This window comes from Pantherophis guttatus, chromosome 6 (genome assembly GCF_059756535.1).
Source record: "Pantherophis guttatus breed Tessera chromosome 6, ASM5975653v1, whole genome shotgun sequence".
Taxonomy (NCBI): Eukaryota; Metazoa; Chordata; class Lepidosauria; order Squamata; family Colubridae; genus Pantherophis; species Pantherophis guttatus.
The window spans coordinates 76144032-76169490 of NC_142068.1; the positions used below are offsets into that span (position 1 = coordinate 76144032).

At 40.6% G+C, this 25459-nt stretch overlaps 1 protein-coding gene across 3 annotated transcripts in view; it reads left to right on the forward strand.

The window, feature by feature from the left end:
- Positions 1-25459, forward strand: part of MICU1 (mitochondrial calcium uptake 1) — a 166551-nt gene that overhangs the window by 30454 nt on the left and 110638 nt on the right. For all 3 annotated transcript variants that reach the window (XM_034425988.3, XM_034425984.2, XM_087871778.1), the window contains exon 3: positions 21849-22026. In XM_034425988.3, the coding sequence (XP_034281879.2) occupies positions 21849-22026 (178 nt within the window). The remainder of the gene's footprint in view (positions 1-21848; positions 22027-25459) is intronic.

Sequence of the window (25459 nt, forward strand, 5' to 3'; positions counted from 1 at the left end):
AACAGCACTTTAATCTGCTGCGCCACCAAGGCTCTTTTATTTTCGGGGGGGGGGCTTATTTTAGTGCATGTGCTCAAAAGCTCGATTGAGCTTATTATCAGGGGATGTCTTATTTTCGGGGAAACAGGGTAGTAATAAGTGGGAAGAGATAGATCTAGTAAGGAAGAGAAGAATAATAGTAATACAGACTTAGTAAATAGTTTGACTGTGTTGAGGGAATTATTTGTTTAGCAGAGTGATGGTGTTCGGGAAAAAGCTGTCCTTGTGTCTTGTTGTTTTGGTGTGCATTCCCCTATAGCGTCTTTTTAAGGGTAGGAGTTGAAACAATTTATGTCCAGGATGTGAGGGGTCTGTGGATATTTTCACAGCCCTCTTTTTGACTTGTGCAGTATACAGATCCTGAATGGAAGGCAGGTTGGTAGCAATTGTTTTTTTCTAGGTTACCCATTAAAGCTGATGAGTATATTGCTTGGCCGATTAACTTTCATCTTGCACATTGTTATATGTCTTATGAAATAACGTTTGCAGGACAAATATATTTATTTTGCATACTGAAAATGGCATTATTGTGGACAAGTATATCCCTTAGAAAGTGAAGAGATTTTCCGTCCTGTTGGTTGCTTAATACTAAAACCTGGAGTCATTCAGTGAAATTGAATTATGTGAAATTTAAGAGAATGATGACATACAGATGGTCCTTGCTTACCAACTGCCCTGTTTAGCAACTATCTGAAGTTATGACGGTTGGGGGGAAAAAAACAGCTTTGCAACCAATCTTTACATTTACAGCCAAGTATCTTTAGCAGACCATACTAAACTAGTCAACGATTTGCTTAACCATATTTATTGAATATCCACAATTGGCTTGGATCCTACATTATTCTCAGCCATAAATCATGGGTTATAGGACACAGTATGTGGGTTCAAGGTTAAAACTAAATGGTTATGTTGGCTTAGAGATATATATTACCTGAACTTTACTTCCAGTCTCAGGAGCAGTGGGGTTATTCATCTTGGAAAAACTTGAGTGTGAGTATGTTGTTGTGCTTGTGGCTATTTGTGGAATTTTCATGGACAGAGCATCTGTTTGGCAACTGATAGAATGGAATCCTAGATGGTTGTGAATTTGCTGCTGCAAATTCTCCTTCTTAACACTTTAAGTAACTCCTCAAAAATGTTTAACTGTGTTTAAATTTATTTAACTTCAAATACAGGTAGTCCTCAACTTATGACCACAATTGAGACCAGAATTTCTGATGTTAAGCAAGTTATTAAGTTATTGTGAGTCCTATCCAATTTTACAACTTTTTTTTTGCCATAGTTGTTAAGCAGAGCATTGTAGGTGTTAAGTGAATCATGTGGTCCATTGAGCAAATCTGGCTTCCCTATTGACTTTGCTTGACGGAAGCTAGCTGGGAAAATCATAAATGACTCTGAGAGACAACAACTATTGTAAATACATGGCAGTTGCCAAGCACCAAAATTGTGATCTCGTGACCATGGCGATCTGCATTGGTTGTAAGTGCAAGGACCAGTTGTAAGTCACTTTTTTAGTGACATTATAACTTTGAACAGTCATTAAATGAATGGTTGTAAGTGGAGGACTACGTGTATGCATTTTGATTATTTGGTGCATATAGATGACTTTAATGCTGGAATGGATAATAGGAGCTAAGGCCCAACACATCTATAAGGCAACACATTGTAACAGGGGTGTCCAGCTTTGCTGGCTGAGGAATTCTGGGAGTTGATGAAGTCCACAAGTCTTCAAGTTGCCAAGGTTGGAGACCCCTGCACTGGAGAATGCTCATCCACCGTCCCTTATCTATTAATGATAGACAGTGATGTGTTCCAGAGGTCTGGATTTAAAGCCATCAGAATGCTCAACCAGCATGCTCACTGTGGACTGGGAATTCTGGGGTGTTCTACAAAACATCTAGAAGGCACCAGCAGGAGGGAGAAAATGGTTCTAAAAGTTTTGGCTTTGAGTCATTGAGTCCAAGCAAAGGACTGTTTAAAGGGTCTATGACCATGATGGCGAACCTATGGCACGGGTGCCACAGGTGGCACGTGGAGCCATATCCGTGGGCACGCGAGTGTTGCCCTAGCTCAGCTGCAGCGCGCATGTGTGCACTGGCCAGCTGATTTTTGGGTCTTCCGGGCCCAGCAGAGGGGCCTCAAGAGGGCCTCCGGGGGTGTGTGGAAAGCTGTTTTCACCCTCCCCAGGCTCCAAGAAAGCCTCTGGAGCCTGGGGAGGGTGAAAAACAGGCCTACCAGGCCCACCGGTAACCTTTTTGCCATCGCGTGCCAAAAGCGAGGGGAGTGTGGGGCGCACATGTGCGGAGGGGGGCAGGGCACGGGGGCATTGAATTATGGGTGTGGACACGTGTGACCCCCCCATGCTCCCCACGCTTTTGGCACGCGATGGCAAAAAGGTTAGCCATCACTGGTCTATGACAATCCACCATGGCCAACTTGCCATGGCCAACTCAACACAGCTAACTTGCCATAAAACCAACTTACCACAGACAATTTACCATGGGTCAACTCGCTGCGGGACAAGGATTACACTAATATCCAAGAAATGGTGGGATAGAATCATTAAGGAAAGGATGCAAAAGGAGGGAGGACAGAATGAATTGTGAACGGCAAAAATTAAAATAATTTTTAAAAATTTATTTTAAATAATTAAATTGAATTGTTAAATTGTCCAACAGCAAGTCGTCACATGGCAAGTAGGCCATGGCAAATTGTCCTGCGGTGAGTTGGCCATGGTGAGTTGGCCATGGCGAGTTGACTATGGCAAGTTGTCCCATTCTACTGTTTAAAATCTCACAACATTTGATGATCACTGTGTAAATCAAACTCTTGCCCACCAGAAGTGTTTTCACTTCCAGAAGAGCCGTAGTGGTACGGTGGTTAGAATGTAGTACTACAGGCTAATTGTGCTGACTAATGGCTGCTAGCAGTCTGGCAGTTCAATTCTCACCGGCGCAAGGTTGACTCAGCCTTCCATCGTTCCGAGGTTGGTAAAATGAAGACCCAGATTGTTGGGGGCAATAGGCTGACTCTGTAAACTGCTTAGAGAAGGCTGTAAAGCACTGTGAAGCAGTATATAAGTCTAAGTGCTATTGCTACTTTCATTAAACTTGGCAGCTTCCAAATGCTTTGGATGGGCACCGCTCTTTTTATTGGTAATGCTGTCCTCCAGCTGTAGTGTGCTCCTTATTTTGGACCTTCCTTGGATTTTCAGGGGAAGTATGGGGAACTGGATATGGCTCTGCAAAAGTAGAGCTAATGACTGCTGCAAATACAAAGGAAATGATGACTGGAGATAAAAATGGTATTGAAAGTAGATTTAGAGCTGACAGGCTAAGAGAATGACTTAGAAAAAGAGGTTTCCCTGGATCTTCAAAAGAAGCTGGCTGCGGTTTTAAAAATTCAAAAGGAAAATACAGATGACAAATCAAGAGAGTGACCTGGATATTTTTTACTGGATTTACAAAAGAGGCTTGTTAAAATCTTGAAGAACTCTGGGTAATGGGAGAAAGAAGAAATGAAGATGAATCAAACTTTATAATAATATTTGAATATGAGCTAAAGATTAAGTTTGTTAGAAGCGAAAGGAAGGAATATAAAATTGGTTTATTTAATCCAAGTGAAAACAAATACATTGTTACTTCTAGCAACCCTTTCTGCTAACACCGGGACTAAAAAGCCAATACTTTATGGATTTGTTTATGGATAAAAGATGGGATACTAGATGAAGAGACTAATGCTTGCAACCTTAGAGGGAGTGAAGAATAATTAAATTTGTTTGTACTTGCGGTGATGAAGACCAGAAGTTACTTCTTTATACATTTCTTTCTCTTTCTTTATGATATTCTTACTTTTTCTCCTTTCTTTTTTCTTTTCTTGAACTTTTTACTTCTTCCATCCTCTTTTCTTTTTTAAAAGTTTAATTTGTATTAGATTAAGCACATTAGCAGCCTGGGATTTTGCTGAGATGTTTTGGGGTTTAATTAGGGAGAACTGCTGGTAGACACTTGATTGGTGATGGTGGTAGAGGTCATAAATAAAGAGAAGCAGGATATTTATTAGAGGAAAAAGCTGTTTTTCAACATTAGGTTGTTTCCTGTAGAAAAGGTATCCGGGAGCTTCGAAGTAAATATGTTTACTTCGTAAACATAAATATGCCTGTTGGGTAACTGAGAGTTAGATATTGATATCAATACAGCATCATCAGAAATTAAAACTAATCATAGTGAGTGGTACATCTGAATTATAGGTATCGCTAGTGGGAAGAAATTATGGGCTATGGCTGTACATGCTTATGGGTGTGCACATTTCAGTGACTTGCAACTCAGCTGCATGTTTCAACATAATTAATGTTGTATTGTTAGAACGAGGTATGCTTTCAGGTATGGTAATTATACCCATACAGGTTACTGCACCAGCAGCGAAAAATCACTGCAAATTATTCCAAGCTGAAAATGTTCACCTGTGTGTATTAGTACAAATTTTCTTTGAATTTCCTTACTGTCACTTTTAATCCATTTTAATTTTAATGCTGTTTCTACAGCAGCTTGAGCACCCTCTGGTGGATGACTTGAGTCACAGCTTCTGAAGTAGAATGTTTTCATTACAGTCTAATCAGGGGCTGAGATTTGGTTAATAAGTCTAATTAGAACTGTTTCTGGGGAACAGCCGAAGTGCTGAACAAAGTCTGTCTGAAATTAACCTTGAAATTCACTTACAAAAGGTATTAGAGCTCTATTCTGGTTTCTCTTTCTCAACCCGTGCCCTCGCTCCTCTTCATTTCAGCCCTAGGAAGGTTACAGTTCATTAGCATTTTAATCAAACAAATATGTTTCGTGTCTTAAATTAACACATGTTTTATTGTGAATCAACTGGCTTTTGTTCCTTGGGTTCCCCTGTGGAAAATACTACTTCAGCTAAACTATATGCTGTTAGTTGTCAAGGAAGGAAGGCAATGGAGTGGCTGAAAGGATCTGATTGTTTGATTAAACATAGCACAACAAATATGCAGTAGCTACATGGACAGGTAGATTCTATTGAATTGCATTGATTTTAATAAATGCAAATGCTTATCGGCAGACTTGGAACTGACAATTAATACCGGTGCACCCAGTTCTCAAGTATTTTGCAGATGGCTGGCATTCCTTTTAGCTTTGTCACCTGTCACATCGGCATAGGGCTTGCTAGGAACCAGTGAACGCAGCTCTGTTTTCACTGGCAGAGAGTTGCAGGAGGCTGTTGCAGCCCAAAACGGAGCTCGGGAGTCTGTTTTCACTGGCAGAGCACTCGGGCTGCCACAGGCACCCCCAACATGAATGATACTGAACTAGCCACGCGGCCATGCCCCCGCGAGGTCAAACACAACCCCAATGCGGCCCTCAGTGAAATTGAGTTTGACACCCCTGTTCTACAGCATACGTACAGTCGCAAGAGGTTAATTGTATATCCAGAGTAATTCAGGAAATCCTGCCACACCTTAGTGATAAATGACATTACATTTGCAAAGGCTCTGTGTGCCAAATTACGACCAAGGACTTTCAGTCAACCAGTTGAACTACTCTTTCATTAATCTGGTCTTTATTCGCTTCTAATTCTTCCTCTTGAGCTATTTCACTGCTCTTTTGCCTTTTACATGTTACTGGATCATTTTTCCATCCGTCTTTGTGTCAGTATCCCAAAAAAATGCATAGTGGATTTCTGAGAGCTACGGTTGTCTTTCACCAATTTCGCTTAAATTATTTTCCTTTGCAGAGATAGATAAAAATTCATCAAAATCATGTCCTGTCTAGCAAGTGATTCGTTTGTTTAATCCATCTGTACTGTGAAATGCCATATTTCATTCGCATAGACCTGGCCCTTAACCAATTTTTCCTCCATCTTTAGCATAATCATAGTAAATCCCTGACTAAATCTAATAGTGGGCAGCTGTTTACTTCTTTGCCTTTTAGTTAATTACAGTATTCGTTGTTTTTGTAAGTTTATACATTTTGTTCCATAGATACTATAGTTCTTCAGAATGCTTCAAAATAGGTTCATTGATTACAATCCTTTTTAGTTTTATCTTTTTTTCCCTCCTGCTAGTAGATTTTATGAACAGTTAAAATCATTATTTTAATGTGTGTGGGATTAATTTTCTAGGTATAATGGTCTGGATGTCCCAGATTGGAGAAGGCTATTCTAATCTGAGAATTGAAAGGATTGCTTAAATGTAGCTTGAATTAAATATCGAAATATTACCATTTTGTAACACTCAATCATTTACCAAGATCTTATGTTTAGGTCTTTCTCAGCCATGCAATCTTGAATTATTTTGACTGGAGACACCATAGATGGAACCTAAGATATTCTGAATGTGTAGAATCCTCTGCTCCTGAACGATATAGGTCATATAGAGAGAAGACTGAATGTCCTTGAGGAACAGAAGGAATAGCTACTACCAAGGCAATGGTCAGATAAAAGGGACAAAAAAAAATTGGCCAAGAAAATAATGTGAGAAAACTGTCAAGACAATCCTTTTCCTAGATCACCAGAAGATAAAAGGAGGAATAGAAACCCATTCAGATTTGCAATATTCTATAGCTTTATAGTTCTAGATTTTCTAAAAGTAGTCCCGACCTGCAAGGCATAGGTTTCTTAGTCTGGGCTACCTTGAAGAGCTGATATCTCAAATAAAACATGCTACTATATCCTCCATATCAGGGGTGGTATTCACTTACCTTCACTACCTGTTTGCAAATGTCACATCTGTGCCTGCGCAGAACTTTCTGCGTATGTGCAGATCATCCAAAACAGAACGTGATGATGTCCAGGCAGGTGGGCGGAGCCTCCCGCAGCCGCCGTTACCGGTTTGCTCAAACCAGATAGAACCGGCTAAATACCACCACTGCTCCATATAGTTCCGTATATACATACCTTCATAAATAGACCAAAATAACTCCTGGAGTTCTGAGTGCTCCATCACTGGAGGTTTTCAGAAATAGACTGGATAATCATTTGATCGAGATGGTAAGGTCTCCTGCCTTAAGCAGCTGGTTGAACTAGAAGACCTCCGAGCTCTCTTCCAGCCCTACGATTTTATGTTCCAACTGTGTTGGGTGGAAACATTTGCTCATTTTTAAACTATTATTTATTTATTGAAATATATTGGCTGCCAATTCCAAACTGGCATTTAAAACTAAAAAAACAAACAAACCCCACATACATTAAAAACAGCAAGAAACATTAAACCAACAAGCAGCCCAGATTAAAATACCCTGCTAATAAAATCCACAAAACGAAACAGAAGTTATTATACAATGATAAATATTAATCCCAGAGCTGAGACCAAAGCTAGTTTTGCAAGGCTTTCCGGAACCTCAAGAGAGAGGATACTGTCTTTATCTTTTTTTGGGGGTGGCGGCGGGGTGGGGGGAGGGTTGCTGTTCCAGTGATGGGATTCAGCCGGTTCGGGCCGGTTCGGGCGAACCGCTAGTTAAATTGCTGGCTGGCCCCACCCCTTCCCACCCTGCCCCTTCCAGGAGTCCCCACACATACCATTTTGGCTCCCAGGTAAGTGCAGGGTGGACTCCTAGGTCCAAAACAGCACAGGGGAATGGTGCGGGGGCCCGTGGCCCATTTTCACTCCCAGGAGGCTGCAGGGATGCCTTCTAAATCCAAAATGGGGTGCAGGGGGTGGCGCGTCCCCCTGTGGCCCGTTTTTGCTCCCAGGGGAGTGCAGGAGGCCGAGTGCTGCCTGTCACACACCCTGGCCAGGCCCACAGAACCGGTAGTAAAAATTTTGAATCCCACCAGTGGTGGGGGCCACAACAGGAAAGGCCCCAGTGGGCAAATATTTAAGGGAGGGGTCCTGGAATGTATCCACTCTGCTAAAATGCACTGAGTGAGGTAGAAACCTATCATCTACTTTTTCCTTGTGTATGTAAATTTTTGCACTGTTTTATTAAATAGTAACCCTGCTGAGATGTGACACTGTAAGTTGGTAAACCGCTTTCATCTCAGAAAAAGGAATGCACTTTGAAAGAAGCAGAGTGGAAATTGCTTTTAGTGAAACAGGCTGAGTCTATTATTTTTCTCTAAAGCAGTTTGGTTTGTTCGTAGACTTGAAGGCAGTGATATTTACAGAATTTGAGATAGTTACATATTATTAGAATCAGGGTGGATGTGATTTAAATCGAGTTGATTTAAATCACAATTTAAATCATGATTTAAATCACTAGTAAAAAGGTTTGATTTAAATCAACTCGATTTAAATCATAATTTTTAAAGAGCAACTGTCATCTCTGCTACTCCTTTGACCCACTGTTGACTCACCGATAGTCCCAGTGTTGCAGAATATACAGCCTCATGCTACATAACTAAGCTCCATTTCATGCTGAATAAACTTAATTATTTATGTATCTTAAATAGAAAACTATCTTACAATAGATTTTTACCCCAAAAGTTTTTTATTAAAATAAATTCAATAAAAATAAAAAAAATCTGATTTAAATAAAAAAAATCTGATTTTTTTGATTTTTTTAAAAAAAATCATTGATTTTTATCCACCCTGGGGAGGAGGGGTGGAGTTAAGCACATCATCAGCTTAGAATCATTATATTGTTGCAAACAGTCCAAGTCCACCTCCTCCTGAATTCTGTTGACCCTTTTCTGGAGCCAATTTAGTGTTAAACTTTAGTTGACTAGATTTTTGTGTTATAGGCTTGAATAAATCTTCTATGTTGCAATCTACTGTATTTTCCAGCGTATAAGATGACTTTTTAACATAGGAAAAACTTCTCAAAAATTGGGGTCATCTTATACGCCGGGTATAAGCCTATGATATCTACCTTGACAGACTGACGGAAGCGGTAAGAGTGGCTACTACCATCTCTAGTCATTGCTAGAGATTTCTAACCCAAATCTGAGTTGCCGGCGCTGACCAATGACACTACGGGAGCGCCGACAACATTGAGGGGAAGCTGTGCCGATCTCGTCAAGGCTGCATGCCGCTGAATGCTGGACCCAGCTGGTTGCTGCGCGGAGCTTCCCCCACCGTCCCAGGCATCCAGGTGGATATTACCGATGCTCCAACTTCCCCAGACAGCTGGGGCTCCCCATCACTGGGGTCTGGGGAAGTCAGAGCGTTGGTAATATCCACCTGGATGCCTGGGACGGTGGGGGAAGCTCCACACAGCAACAAGCTGGGTCCAGCATTCAGTGGCATGCAGCCTTGACGAGATCGGCACAGCTTCCCGAATCTGAGTTGCCGGTGCTGACCGATGACGCTACGGGAGTGCCAATAACATTGAGGGGAAGCTGTGCCGATCTCGTCAAGGCTGCATGGGTGACAGGACATGGGTGACAGGACAGGGTGACAGGAAAAAAACCTGGTACGAAATAGCCCTCTTGGCGCTACATGTGGCCCGTTACCTTGACAGATGGGCAGCCTGGCTTGTAGGTATCTGTACCGGTTCTGTTAAGAAAACAAACAGCATGGCAGCTCCCATGGCTTTATTGTCTTATCCTTCCTTTCAGCTTTAGAGTGAATTAGGAAAAGTTTAATCCAATTGCACTGTTTTATGTTTACATGTTTGATGACAAACAGTCTTATGTTTATAAGTGACAGTTTTCCTGCTAAGTACCTGCACGTCATAAGCATTTGAATTAAAATTACCATATTGAAATCAAATCTGATGTTTTTTAATTTTTATTTGGTGTGCGTTGGAAGAAGGGTAGTCTTATATGGCGAGTATAACCCAAACCCTATATTTTAACAGGAAAAGTAGGGGGTCGTCTTATACGCCCAGTCGTCTTATATGCCGGAAAATATGGTAATGGATAGTCCTGATTCTTTGCCCCTGACAGTTTAGCTTTCACCTAAGATGCCATAGAAGTTCTTGTCAGGTCCTCAGGTCAAGCTGTCTTCTGATGCCTATGATTAATTTTGATTTGATGTGACCTGAAGCCTCTTGCCTATCTTCTGTTTGTCTTACCTCCTGCTTAGCGCAAGCTTTCCTTCTTTTGGCATTATGATAAGGAGGAGTAGTCTTCCTTGCCTTAGAATGGGGACTACTAATAACCACCCTCTAGACATGAATGGAAAGTCAATTTTGGTATCTGTTCTGTCCCCGTCTCACACACGCACACAAACAGATAGCCAGGGATTAAATAAAACTGGCAGACAACAAATTCTTTCAATAAGAGGATTGGCAGCAACCCAGTAGCTGCTTGCCAAGAACTGTACTCATAGAGGGAGGGTTGTTCCTCCGTTAGATAAACCCAAACAAGATACACACAGTTCAAGAATTGTCAAGTCCAGTCCGTATTAAATCCAAGGCAGATAACGTTGTTTCAAAGATACAATGTGACTCGCTAGTAGTTAGTTTTGTCCGTCACAGAGTCTGAATGCCACCTCACCCTCTTTTATCCCCTGTGGGGTGTGGTCCAGTGACTCAGCTTAATCTCTGGCACACCTCCTTTTCTGCTGCGTGCGCTTGTTTCTCCGACGCTGGCGTGGATCCAGCCAAGACTTATCTCCGTCACTGTCTGACTGCGAGGAGACACCTGGCTCCTGGCCAATCTCTTCTCCTTCAGGAGACATCTGAGGCATTGCCAGAGAGGAGGGTCCTGGAGAGGGAGGCCTGGCCAACTCCTCTCCTTCATGTTCGGGGCCTTCTCCCTCCGATAAATCGGCCTCGGGGGTTGGAATCACAACAGTATCGTGGCTAAGATATTAGGCTAGAAACCAGGAAACTAGGAATTCTAGTCCTGCCTTAGGCACAAAGCCAACTCAGTGACTTTTTCTCAGCTGTAAGAAGGCAATGGGAGAACTAATAGACTTGAAGGATAACATTTAGGGGGCATGGTTGTCTGAACATAAAAGAGCAGTACAAGTATTTATGAATTGCTAAACATTGGTTCTTCTCTTTGCCTTAGGCAGAAATCCTTCTGATGGGTCACTGCCTTCTCAATCTCTTGGGAAGCTATGCTGATCACTTGGACTAGAAATCTCTTTGCACAGCATGTTTCTTGATTCACCCTGGAACAAATTAGGGAGAGGGGAAAAAAAACCACTGTATAATGTATTTAAATGCTATATAAAAGAGTTTAAAACCCATGAAAGGAAACAGTGCAGATTGAATGGAGACCCTCGTTTTAGTTCTTTTAGTTTTAAAGTTGCTATCCAGCACACCTTGTGTTGTTGTTTTTTTAAAAAAATTCTAATGCTGCAAATTTTAATAACTTCAACGCTCTTATCGTTCCATGGTCCTGTGTTGTTGCTGTTGCTTTATTTATAATAAATAAAAACATAAAAAGCCATAAAAAAGAGGAAAGAATAACAAAAAGAGAAAAGAAAGAAAATGATACAAGAGCAAGAACAATATATAAGGGCTTCTCGTGTCGATGAAGATTCTCAGTCATCCAGTTAGAGGAAGGGTGTCAAACTCAATTTCATTGAGGGCTGTGGTTGACCTCGGGGGGCCCAGGTGGATGTGGCCAACTGGGTGGGCGTGGCCAGCTTGATGCCACACACTGGACGTGGCTGACTGGGTGGGCATGGCCAGCTTGATATCACTCCCCAAACTGCTGGCATGTTTCCTCTTTGCACTGGGTAGACCGAGCTGAAGCCATGCTGGCCTGATGTTTCCTCTTCGCATTAGGTAGACTGGGCCAAAGTGATGCAGGATGGCTCCTTGTTGTGGTCCGCTAGCAGGCTGAGAAGCTGGCAGCGGAGTTGGACAGTGAGGAGGCTGGGGAGGAACATGGGCCAGTCCTGGAGTTTGGAGATGGGCCGGACGAGGGCTCTGTGTCAGAGGCAGAGACGGGGCCAGGGCCATCTGGGAGTGATGTGTGGACTCCGGAGCCCCCAGAGTCAGACAGCAGAGAGGCAGAGGAACAGGAGGATCCTGTTCCTAGTGCACGCATGGGCAGAGCTGCCAGAAGGCAAGAGCAGCTAAAGCAAAAGGGGCGACTTGGGAGTAAGGCCAGGAGATGATTGGCCCCTCCCATATGCTTAAAAGAAAAACAAAGGCACTTGGGCCTTTTGCAGGAAAACAACATTGCTAACTCTGTTTCCAGTCAGCATCTCTTGTTTGTTTCTGAATTTCGTGGGGCTTTGCCAAGTAAGGCCTTTGGCAGGGTGTCAAAGAAGATAAAGGTTGGTGATTATCCCGAAGGACTTCTTCCAAAGGACTTGTTTTGCAACTAATTGGGACTCAGCTGGGAATGAACGTAATTCTCAGCTGTTATAATAAAATAGGTTTGTTTGGGACTAATTGTGTATTGTAATAACTCAATAAGCCTAGGTCACAACACCCCTTACATTTTCCAGGATAGCCCCGGGGTCTGGATCCGACCACATTGCGGGCCGGATGCGGCCCGCAGGCCTTGTGTTTGACACCCCTGAGTTAGAGTTATCTGGAAGTTTAGTCATAGCAGCTGGACGTCTTTTCTTTTTGGTTTGAAATGCTTATCCAGGTAGCTTCTTCAGTTTGAGCAAATTGGTTAGGGGAACCACATATTTATTCTGGTTTTCGGATGTATAGGCTCAATAGGTGAGTACGCAGAGAGCCATTATGGGTTCTTGCTCCTAAATCCTTCTCTTAGGTGGGTCATTAAGTGTGACCTCCCCGGTGAACCTGTGAACTTCCTGGGGATTGATGCAAGAACAGCATAACTTCCAGACAAGGGTTTCTCATGTGTATCTGTGTATATACATTAAGATTTACACAACCGTTTCAATAAAGCACCGCCGTATTTCACTGTAACCTTCTATACATAATCCATCTCTATTAGCAACTTGTTTATGAGTCACAAGTAACAACACCAGGTCTTCAATCTACAGACATCTGGGCTCATAAATTTATCCCTGCATTGTTAAAAGACTGGCCTTTTAGCCATAAAAGGTGTCTAGAGAATCAATTTCGATTGTGCAGTTGCAAATTCCATGTAATAGGCACATATAATTCAAAAGAATATAAACATCCAAAATTACTACATCTCATCTCAAGGTCAAATTAACACATGCAATTATTTCCCCCCAGAACATAGTAACATTAAAATGTTGCAAAAATACAGTGTTTGTTTTAACAAAGTATTATTATTCTTATGTTTCTAGCAGCATTCCTTTTCTATACAAAAACTCCATTATTCTTTACAAATGATCCATTAAGTCTGAAATATTGGGGTTGGGTTTTGTTTTGTTTTTTGCTAAATCTAAAATCTATTGTCATTTTTTATATTAGGTTTAGAACAATTTTAGAGAAAATAGGGATATCCAGTTCCTTATTTCATTCATTCTTTTAAAGTGCATGGGAAATGGATTTTGATTTTAATTGTGGGCTTTTCTCTCTCGTTAAATTGGGTAATTATTCATGTCAAATGCATTAAGTGACTCAGAAGCTGAAAATGCCACTTGTCCATTTCAGAACGTCAGTAAACGTTGTAGTTGTAAATGCTACCAGTGATTGGCAATGGAAAATGGGATTTATCTAGTAACACAGAAAATGATTAAAATTCATCATTATCATCAATACCTGAGCTAAAGTAAAAATCCCAGCATCCAGCCAAATCTTCCAGATGTTAAAATCTGTTTTAAGGTCTGAATTACCCAAAGAAGTTCCTAGCTTAGTGTACAAAGCAGTTTTTAATAAACTTCCAAAAGACTAATATAGCGGTCTTTGCTAAAACATGCAAAAAGCTTCAGTGTAATAAAAGAACAGGAAATTAAGCAAAAAATACTTTAAATATTGAGGTGTGGTCTTTTAAAGCCGGGGTCTTTGATTAAAGTCAGGATCTTTGTTTAACAGGTAGTCCTTGTTTAACAATGCTAATTGGGATTGGAAATTCCATTATTAAGTGGTTGATTGTAAGTTTTAAAAAAATAACCCACATGACTATGTCACGTAGTGACAGCAGTTCTGGAAGCCCTGGTTGCCATTGTTAAAAAAGGACCATGCCAGTCATTAAGTGAGGACCTCACATGACTGCAATTTTCAACTTCCTGCCTGCTTTCCCATTGACTTTTCTTGTGGAAAACTGACAAGGAAGGCCACAAATCAGGATCACAGCAGGAATGCTGTGATGGCCGTAATGTCTAGGTTGTATCATCATCATCCTTTAACGACCCCATAATCCCTTGCAGGGTGCAGTCTGGGCAACTGAATGGAGCTATCAGAGCGTTTAATGGCCGGATGCCCTTCCTCTCGCCAATGCAGAGCTTTGTTCAGCAGATATATTCTCATTGTGCCCAGAGAGAGAAATATCTGCCTCTACCTAGGATCGAACTCACAGCCTCCCGATTGTGAAGCGAGAGCTCCACCTCTCGGCCACTGCATCACTCTAACTAGCATTCCTTCAGTGCCGTCATATAATAGAATGCTATATTGATGGTGCAATAAATCAGCAATATCGAAATAAACTGTAAACCTATCCATGTAAACTCTATAAAGAGTGCAGAGAAGAGCAACAAAAATGATAAGAGGTCTGGAGGCTAACTATACAATGAATGTATGTAGAGCTTCTCAGTCATCCAGGTCATGGTTGTCCCAAAGGTGCTTTTTCAGGAGGCAACTGGACTTTCTTGTTTTTCTTTTAAAGACGTTTTGCTTCTCATCCAAGAAGCTTCTTCAGCTCTGACAGGTCTTCAGTGCTTCCATTCCCCACTATCCTGTCAGAGCTGAAGAAGCTTCTTGGATGAGAAGGGAAACGTCTTCAAAAGAAAAAGCAAGAAAGTCCAGTGGCCTCCTGAAAAAGCATCTTTGTACAATGAATGATTGGAGGAACTAGGTTTGCTTAGTCTAATGAAGGACTAGGGGTGATATAATAGCTGACTTTAGGGCCTGTCACAGAGAAGAGGGAATTGACCTCTTCTCCATAGCACCTGAGGGCAGGATAAGAAGTAACGGGTGAAAGATGGTTAAAAAGAAATTCAACCTAGAACTAAGGAGAAATTTCCTGACAGTGTGTTGTGGCCCGTACACAGCCTGTGCAGCTAGTAGCTGATTCAGACAACGAGGAGGCTGGTGTGGTGCTGCGCCAGCAGTCTGTGCAGCTGGCACTCGAGTCGGACAATGAGGAGGCTGGAGAAGATGTGGTGCCAGAGGCGGGGATTCAGCCAGGGCCTTCAGAACCTCCAGAAGCTCCCTTAAGTGAAGAGGACGAAGAGGAGGAACCTCTTCTCGATGCACGGGCGCGCAGAGCTGCCAAAAAGCAGGAGTGGCTCCTCAGGAGGAGGTCTCCTCGAGAGTAAGGCTTGGGGCTAATTGGCCACTCCCTTAGCCTATTTAAGGAGGAACGCCGACTGAAGCAATTTGCAGGGAACAACTTCGTTCACATACCTTCGTGTCTTGTCTTGCTTATCTTATCAGCTTCCTGCAAATTGCTTCTGGGCATTCTGCCAACCATAGTAAGCTTTCAGTTATTATTCTTTGAATTCTTGGTGGTTGTTAATGCAGTTAATTAACAGCCGTTGTTATAAAAGACTGGTTTATAGTAAACTAAGGTCTGAACGGACTTTGTCTGTGCTGCGTCCTTTGGGGTCTGTATCTGGGGCAGAACACAGTGAGAGCAATTAATCAGCTTGCCGCTAGAAGTTGTGGGTGGTCCATCACTGGAAGTTTCAAGAAGAGACTGGACAGTGGTTTGTCTGAAATGGTATAGGGTCTGCTTGAGAAGGGGATTGGACTAGAACAGGGGTGTCAAACGTGCATCGTCATGTGACATATTGTGACCCCTTCACTAAACCAGGGGTAGGCGTGGCCAGCACATGGCGCATCCGGCCCATGGCCCGTGAGTTTGACACCCCTGGACTAGAATATCTCCAAAGTCCCTTCCAGATTCTTTATTCTGTTCTAAGTTTTTCAACTACTCCTTTTTTTTCCACAGAAAAAGCAGAAATGTATCTCTGCAGCTCTAAAGCTGTTTAGAGTGGAATCCTTGGCTCAGTTGCTTTATGGATCCCAGTTAGGCCCTTATCCTAATTATAGGCTGTTGGAAATTGTATGTAAGTTTATAAAAGTAGTGGATCAAGCTCTAAAATGCGTATCTGATGTAATTCTGAGGCTAGACAGTGGTCATATGAGGATTGAGGTAAGAGCTCTGGTATTAATTTTCAATTATTGGCTCAAATGCCATTTTTTCCCCAGTTGGGTTGACTCCGTTTCTTTCGTCCAATAAATTCCAATACTCTTGGATGCAAGTAATTTTTAGAGGGGGATTTCCTACATTTCATCCAATTAACTCAACCTACCTAAGAAAATTATCAGCAAAAAGTGTTTAGATACTGAACACTGGAATGACTAAAGCCTCATTCCAAAATCTACGTAAGTATGATTTAATCACTCCAGGGGGAAAGCAGCTAATTACACCCATTCAAAGATCTTCCCGTTTCAACGAAATGATTTCGATTCAGTAGATTGCCTTCTGTACTTTTACATGGGAGATTTAATAAAGTTTCTACAGCTAGTTTAACTCAGTAGAGTTCAGTTGAATCCATTCTCCATGGTGTTGTTACATTGCTGTTCCTATCATGATACCCGAAGAACTCATTTTTCCTTTGTGGTTCTGTACTCCAGGCCAGTCTGAGAAATTTTATGTTAATTTCCTCCTATTGGATAAGAAACGCCTTATTACCCAATGTAGTAAAGTTTAGCACAACAGTTGTGACTGTGTTCAAACAACTAATTTTTGGTCTACACGAGTAACCAAATTGCTATATTGCTCCATCAATTCTTGGTCGTTCTTGGACTGAATATCAATTGTAACTTATCAATATTTTACATTACTAGACTTTACAGTACTGTTTATTTCTATATTGCTGATTTATTGCACCATCCATTCAGCATTTAGTTTAAAACTTCCTATACCGGTAGTCCTCGATTTACGACCACAATGGAGCCCAAAATTTGTGCTGCTAAGTGAGACATTGTTAAGTGATGATTGCCTTGTTTTATGACTTTACTTGCAACAGTTATTAAGTCAATCTCTGCAGTTAAGTTATTAACACGATTGTTAAGTGGATGTGGCTTCCCCATTGACTTTGCTTGTCAAAAGGTCACAAAAGGTGATCATGTGACCTTGGGACACTGCAACTGTCATAAGTATGAGTCCGTTGCCAAGCATCTGAATTTTGATCATGTGACCATGGAGATGCTGCATAAGTGTGAAAAATGGTCATGTTACCTTTTTCTCAGTGCTGTTGTAACTTCAAATGGTCACTAAATGAACATTGTAAGTTGAGGACTACCTGTACAATAGAATAGAAGGTATGAGTTTTTTTTCCCCTTAGCTAATTTTAGTTTTTACTTTCAGTGTTAAGGAGTAAGATGCTGCATTATTTTATTTTTAGGTATGTTAGGTAGGGATTTTGTTGTTGGAGAAGAATACCATTGATAGCCAAGAAAACAAATAAATAGATCATGGAAGAAGTCAATCCAGAGTTCTCATTTGAGGGACAAATGACCACGTTTATATTTTTGTATTTTGAACACATCCTATGAAGAAGACTCAGCTTCTTTGTGAAGTCTATAATGTTAGGAAAGATGGAAAGAAAGAGAGGAGGATGATAGCAGAATAATCTTGGTTGTAGGGGTGATGGAGGCACTGTTGGATGACCTGAAGGGCCATTGGTGACAGAGCATCCTGGAGATTTTCCTGCAAATCAACTGAGATTGACTCCATGGTATATAATCAATCTTGATCTATTTATGTTGTACTTTAAGCAATATTAGGTTTTGGTCAATGTTCTGTAGCACATTACTAAAGATTCTAATACTTTGTACACTCTGTTATTATAACTCAACTTAATGTCCATGGAGATTCTCAGTCATCCAGGTCATGGTTGTCCCAAAGATGCTTTTTTCAAGAGGCAACTGGACTTTCTGGGTTTTTTTTTGAAGACGTTTCTTCAAAGAAAAACCAGAAAGTCCAGTTGCCTCTTGAAAAAAAAGCATCTTTGGTATAACTCAACTTGTTTCACTTTATTTTACAGTGGGGGATAGAAGGTGGATTTTGGTACAGAAGATCTGCAGCACTAAGCTTTATGTAGAAATGGAACCACAATTTGATTTTGTTTTTTGTTTTTTTTATTGAAAGGTTTTACAAAAAAACAAAAATTTTCCTCCCCCCCATATTCCCCCCACCCTTTCCTTCCCCACATCCCACCCTCCCCTCCAGACTTCCCAGAGCAAAATACAAGGTGTTTCATTTAACAATCATAAACTAGATTAACCTACTTATCCTCAGACTACTAACTCCCCCCCTGAAACCTTAACTCCACTATAAATAACAAAATACTTCTAATACTTAACATTCATTCATAAACTATTTGATATTTTCTTGTCTGATATTTATTTTGAATATAGTCAATCCATCTTCTCCATTCCGATACATATCTTTCTTGTGTATAGTCCTTCAAGTACGCTGAGATTTTTGCCATTTCTGCTAGGTTCGTTACTTTCAATATCCACTCTTCAATAGTAGGCAAAGAGTCCTTCTTCCAATATTGTGCTACCAACAGCCTAGCTGCTGGTATTAGGTTCAAAATCAATTTAGTCTCTGATACTGTACAGTCCATAATTATACCCAATAGGAACAATTGAGGAATTTGATTTTGTTTTTGACAGTATTCAGTATTCATATTCATATATGAACTCATTCATCATCATCATCATTTTAGCCATTGTTTATCCACTGCAGGATGAAGACCTCTTCCGCATGTTTCCAACCAATACGGTCTTTAGCTTTCTTTTGCCAATTCGGCCCATAATACTTGCTGATGTTGTCCCTCTAAGTCTCTGTCGTGGACAGTTCGTATCACAATGAAATGAACTCATCGTGGTCTTTTAAATTCTCACTTCTTTCCTAATTAGCATTTAAATTATCACAAGCGTCTTCTTTTTTGCCGTACCCATTGAACAGAGCCACATTCTCTGTAATCATGAATAGGTCCTAGCCCATATCTACTCAGAAGTAAAACCTATTGTGCTGGTGAGAGTTACTCCTAAGAAACTCCATCTAAAATTGTAACAGTGTGGCTTCAGTTTGATTACCCTTTCCTGGGATTTAATAGAATTTGTTTCCGGAATGTTGCAAAATGAATTTCATTCAATAACCAGGGAACAAATAGCACTGCTATTCAGCAGAAACTTTGCCCATTTTAAAGATGCATATGGTGTGCTGTTGTGTTATCGTGACCTGCATCACTTAATTTGCATTCATCACAATGATTTTGCATTTTAAAGACCATGGGCAGCATTTCTGAATGTTTCAGTATCTCCCTTGGGTTTCCAACTTTACCTGAATACATTAGTACTTTCAAGTCTGTCACATAGAATAGCTGCCAGAGGCTGATCAGGAGTTAGCAGTACCAGAACTGCTCATCTTATTTCCCTCCCTTCTTCCGTTTAAGGATATATCTCACTTTTTTGGCTCTTCTCTCTGAAATAAATATAGAATTTGATTGTATGTACTTTTCCAGTGGGGAAGGTGATACTTTTGAAAGAATTGAGCTTGTACTCATGTTTCTGGATGATTTTATCATTTTTTTTGTGACACTTCAATCTCAAGTTATATCCACTTATAATATTGTAGCAATAGCACTTAGACTTATATGCCTCTTCACAGTGCTTTACAGCCCTTTCTAAGCAGTTTACAGAGTCAGCCTATTGCCTCCAACAATCTGGGTCCTCATTTTACTGACCTCAGAAGGATGGAAGACTGAGTCAATCTTGAGCCGGTCAGGATCGAACTGCTGACAGTCAACAGAATTAGCCTGCAATACTGCATTCTAACCACTGCGCCGCCACAGCTCTCAAATTACAACCACAACTGGGACCAGAGTTACTGTTTGCTAAGCCAAAAGGTTGCTAAGTGAGTCACAGCCAATTTTGTGGCCTCTTTTGCCATGGTTGTTAAATGAGTCATACGGTTGTTAAGCTATGGGGATGCTGCAGTGGTTGCAAATGGAAGGACCAGTTGTCGCTTTTTTCAGTGCCGTTGTAACTTTGAACAACCACTAAACGAATAGTTGTAAGTCAAGGACTACCTGTAAGTAATTCAGTATGTGTTTACAGACATCACTGTTGACAATTTTTCCAGTGAAATAGGAACTTCCCTAAATCTGATCATTTTGTAAATCTCTTTAAAGAAATCAAAGCTGATTTAATGGCAGAGGTGAAAAGTTCTAAAACGTGTCTCCTTGACTTTCGATTTCCTATTTATCAGTGATTTTATTCTTTTAAGGTCTTTCTTAAGTCGATGTGCAGATAAATGCCTAATTTTGAGGAAAAAACAGTTGATAGCCTTGTAGTTTTCGATTGGCTCAGTAAATTTGATTCTCTGCCACATTTTGGGTGCTTGCTAATTTATCGCAAAATTGTTTTCCTTTTGTTTGCTTCTGTGGTCACCTGTTTTTGTCACTAGGGTGAAAGGTTGCCCCCAATATTTATTTCTGAGTCTGAATATCATCATCCACAGGAATTTTGTGGAGTTATCATTTTTCCTTAATTAGCTCATTCTGTGCTCTGGATTTGAAGTGGTACCTCTCACTGTTCTTGCTTTTGTTCTCTCTATTGTTCGTAGGTAGAAAATTATATTCCCTTGGTTATTCCCCCTATATTTATATCCTCTATAATCAAGGATCTCATTTTCTTCATTGGCTTCCAACATCAGCCTTTAAACAGGTATCCAGTATTGGCTTTTCAAAGTATTATTTGCATATGCGAATAGTAAAACAGAGAAACTTCTATTGCATTTTGCCAAACAGTTGTCATTGCCAAGATTTAGTCAAACTTCAATTAGATCAATTAATAATCATCAAAATAATTAATAAAATAGTAATCAAAATAACAGTTAACCTACACTAGAGTGGATTTCCTTAATAACCCTGCCAATTTAAGATTTATACTTGCAACTTTTGTTCATGTGCCTAAACATTTAGAGTGAACTATTCAAATTATGTAGATACATTCAGTTATTGCTGGGTTATATTGTATGCTGCTATTTTTGCAGCAAACTTCTCTGTGGCATTTTGTTAAATAATCAGTGACCTATTTCAGCGGTTACCTTTGGACGTTGCTTATTGCTCATGAATGTCCAGATGCTAAGGCAACACACATTTTCCATGCTTGACTTTTTCTTCCATTCAGCACTTCCTTCATTATAGAATTCCTTGCTTGAATTAAGCCCAACTTGTGCATCACATGAGAATCGAGGAATTTTCATATAACTCAACCCAAAATTTGTATTATTGCTACGCAAATCCTTGGAAAGAAGCCCTTCACAACTCACAGGAACTTAGACAAAGCACATTTCTCGGAATAATTAAAGCAGTTGTTGCATGTTTTTCCAGATTCATTTAGCTGCTTCATAAATCTAGCTACTTATAAATGCTTCATAAGCAACTGGGGGCAGGTTACGAAGCAGCTGTGCAAGCTTCTGCAAAGGCGTAGAAGTTTAGCTGTAGATAATAAACCCAAATGAAGCCTTTGGAACAGGCCCTTTGCAAGAATTTCTGAATGTAGGTGCAACTTCTGCCTTCAAAGTGTTAAAACAGCCATGTCCTTTGAAAGCTGACCTTGTGCTTGGCACCGGCAGAGGAAAACATATGCAGGTAGAGACAGCTGGGAATAGCAGTGTGAACCTTGCAACCACGGTATTATTTTAACACTTTGGGAAAAAAAAGGTGTTTTCTCCGGGATAATGTGCTCCGTAAATCACCTGTTTTGAATAATTTGCACAGCCAGGATTGAGGTCATTCATTTCTCTGAAGTGTTTTTCTTGTGGGCATTTTAAATAATCAGAAGGACTTTCCTCCCTGTTTTTAATCTTAGAGCCCAGGCGGAAGCATCGCCTTCTGTGAATCACGACGTGCACGCGGCGGATGAGAAAATGAAAAACAGAGAAGTAGCGAATGAAGGGAGCGATGAAGAGAAAGCTCTGGAGTCCAATAACGTTTCTCAGGCAGAAGGAAAGAAGAAAAAACAGCGTTCTGGATTTCGAGACCGTAAGGTATGTCTTTATTAAACTGCATTTATTTGAATTAGTGGTCAAGAACAACTTTTTGACAGGTCATTTATTTTTATTTTTGATATCATGCCTTTAGCGTTTTTACAAATAACTCAAGGTGACAAATACAACCAACACTCCTTCCTCCTCCTATTTTTCCCAGAAACAACAACCCTGTGAGGTAAATTGGGCTAAGAGAGAGTGACTGAACCCAAAGTCATCCCACTGACTTTCATGGGTAAAGTGGGGCTTGAACTCACGGTCTCTTGCTTTCTAGCTTGGTGTTTTAAGTTCTAATAATCCCACAAATATTTTTGAGGCTGACGAGGGTAGATAAAGAATGGTTTAAACCAGGATGCAAATCAAATGAATCATTTATACATACATGTGGATGGGTTTTGGATTTTGGATATTTTTTTTTCTGAGTTTGGATGAGAGAATTGTGGAATCCTAGTTTTGATAAGTGACATTTAGGCCATGAAGTCTAAACTCTTGCTCAGTGTAGGAAATGAAATAATTTTTGGATGGCTGTCCAGTCTCTAACTGGGTGCATCTAATGAGAAAAATCCCACCATCTGTTTTGGTAATTGATTCCACCGTGGAATTTGTCATTTAGAGGTTTCTTCTGCTAATATTTAGTTGAAGTCTTTAATTTAGATTAACTACTCTGTCTTTCTACACTTTGGAATCATAGAAATCTTTACTTTCTTCATGCGCTATCTTTTTGGATATTTTGAAAATTAAGCTGGAATATGAAAGCTATCTCAGAGCCAAATATGTCCTTGTATATCTTTTTATAGGATTTAATTCTAGTTCCCTTATCATCCTTGTTGCCCTTCGGTGAACTTTTTCCAGTTTGTCTGAATTGTTAAAGCATGGTGTCCAAAGTTGGACATAGCGCTTACAGTGAGATCTGAGCAGTGTTATGATCTCCTATGATCTGGAAATCATATTTCTTTGAATGCACCCTAACATTGCCTTTACCTTTTTTGTAGTCATATCACCTTTGCTGTGTCATGTTCAGGTTGCAATCAACTGCTGACTATACCATGGTTTTTGACAGGTACTATTATCAAACCAGAACTCCCTATCCTCTGTGTGACTGTGCACTTAAAACATCATTGTCTTTGCAGTACATCCTAGAAACTTCCCAAGTATTAAGGTGGAACTAACTAGTTCCTGTTTTTGTCCTTTTTGAAAATTGGGAGAAGTAATTCCCACAACACCGTCAAATAATTTACTAAGACTGTATTATTACTATTATTCTTCTCTTCCTTACTAGTATCTATCTCTTCCCACTTATTACTATAACCATGTTGCTTGTATCTTTCAATTTATATTGTTTTTATTTGTTTCCTAGTACAATTTGATAGTTTATTAGTAACCTTGACTATCACTAAGTGTTGTATCTTTTTATTCTTGATGAATGTATTTTATCCTCCTCATGTACACTGAGAGTATATACAGCAAAGACAAATTCCTTGTGTGTCCAATCACACTTGGCCAATAAAGAATTCTATTCTGTTCTGTTCTGTTCTGTTCTGTTCTGTCCTGTCCTGTCCTGTCCTGTCCTGTCCTGTCCTGTCCTGTCCTGTCCTATCCTATCCTATCCTATCCTATCCTATCCTATCCTATCCTATCCTATCCTATCCTATCCTATCCTATCCTATCCTATCCTATCCTATTCTTTGTTTCTCTTCCAATCATTTGGTACTTCAGTAGTTATTCACGATTTTGTAAAAGTAATATACAAATGTTCAGGCCATCATGAAGTGTTTTAGTACTATAAGATATAGGCTCTTGGAATTTAAATTCATTCAGGGTAAACAGGCATTCATAATCACTTTTGTATCAGTCTCAAAATTCAACCCTGTCCCTTCTTAGAAGGGAATGAGTCTTTGGGCTTGAGGGTAAAGGAAGCATATGGGAGCATATATTGTGGGGTTTTTTTTGTTTTGTTTTGTTTTGTTTTCCATCAGCAAATTGAGAGCTATGGCACAGAAGAGAAAAGAAGAAGCCTTTTCTGGAAATCTACAAGTGAATTTTTATTCATTTGTTGCCATTGAAATGATTCTAAATATGTGTGGATCAGGGATGAAATGCTATCGGTTCGGACCGATTCTCCCGAACTGGTAGTAAAAAATGCTACTGGCGAACTGGTATTTCCGGTGATCAACTGGGCGACGATCAGCTGTGATGCCCGATTTATATGAGCTAGAATCGTCAGATTTCCTGCTTTCTGGCTAATCTAAATCGCGTGGCACAGCAGATTCTCTCCTCCCCCCGCTGTTCTATTTACCTTTGCAGACTCGGAAGGTTCAAAATGCCCCTTTTTTAGTGCTGCGCAACAGACTCACAGAACCGGTAGCAGAGGATTTCACTCCCTGTGTGAATGACTTGCAAGATCGTGTTAATGTAGCCTTACACGAAAGTAGAATTTGTTCATCTAATTCTGTTTCCTGTCTGGTTTACCTGGGGGAAGGGCTGACATCAATCTTGCAAGTCTGAAAGTACAAACTTTTCTCCGCCACTTTTAACTGCTTGATCCATTAGGCCAGGTCCTTCCTATGTTTCTTTTTCTGACTGCTAAGCCCCTGGGGTTTAACTTCTGCCTTTTCTGGTTTTCTAGGCAGTATCTCTTCCCTTCTTTCTCCCAAGGTCATAGAGGCAGCAGTCATCAACCGATGTTGTTATTATTAAGGAGTTATTTTGTCCAATCATTTCCAAATCGAATTACTCTCTCTCAGCAGTAGGTCTCCTGTGGGAGATAAACAGGCCTGGAATGACCAATTAGCTTACCAAAAGCAAAGTCATGGGGAAGTTGGCACAGAAGATTGCAAGTTGCTTGGATAAGTCTCTCCAACAGTGCAACCTCCCATAACTTCTCTTCATTCATGAAGAGCAGCAACAACTCACAGACCCTCTGCATCTTCTCCAAGCCCCACTGTACTCACACTATGCTCATCCTGCCACTTGCACACCAAGGTTCCAAGTAACACCCCCGAGGCTTTGAGTTTCCTCAAAGTTCCATTTTATTAGAGATGCCATATTGGGACATCTGGGGAAACCCGAATCTGAAGTTTCCAGGTTTTCCCCACCCAAAGGAAAGTTCAAGTCCCTGCCCAAAACCCACAAGTGCATCACATGGTCCAATCAAACATCGTCCCAACTGGAGATGCCTCCCAGTTGCAGCCTTCCAGGTACAGGGCAAGTTGTCCTTGACTTTTTGAGAAAGGAATGTTATTATGACTATATATCACCCATGCTCCATACAATCCCCCCTCCCAGTTTCCCACAGTAGTAAATGTGGCAGGTCTGAAGGCCTAATGCAAAAGACGGCTTCCAGGCCTGACAGCACCGTTGTGCACCTTGTCAAGCCTAGTTGCGCTCACTGCTACACCTCTCTGATCACCTATGCACCCTCATGCACCTTTCC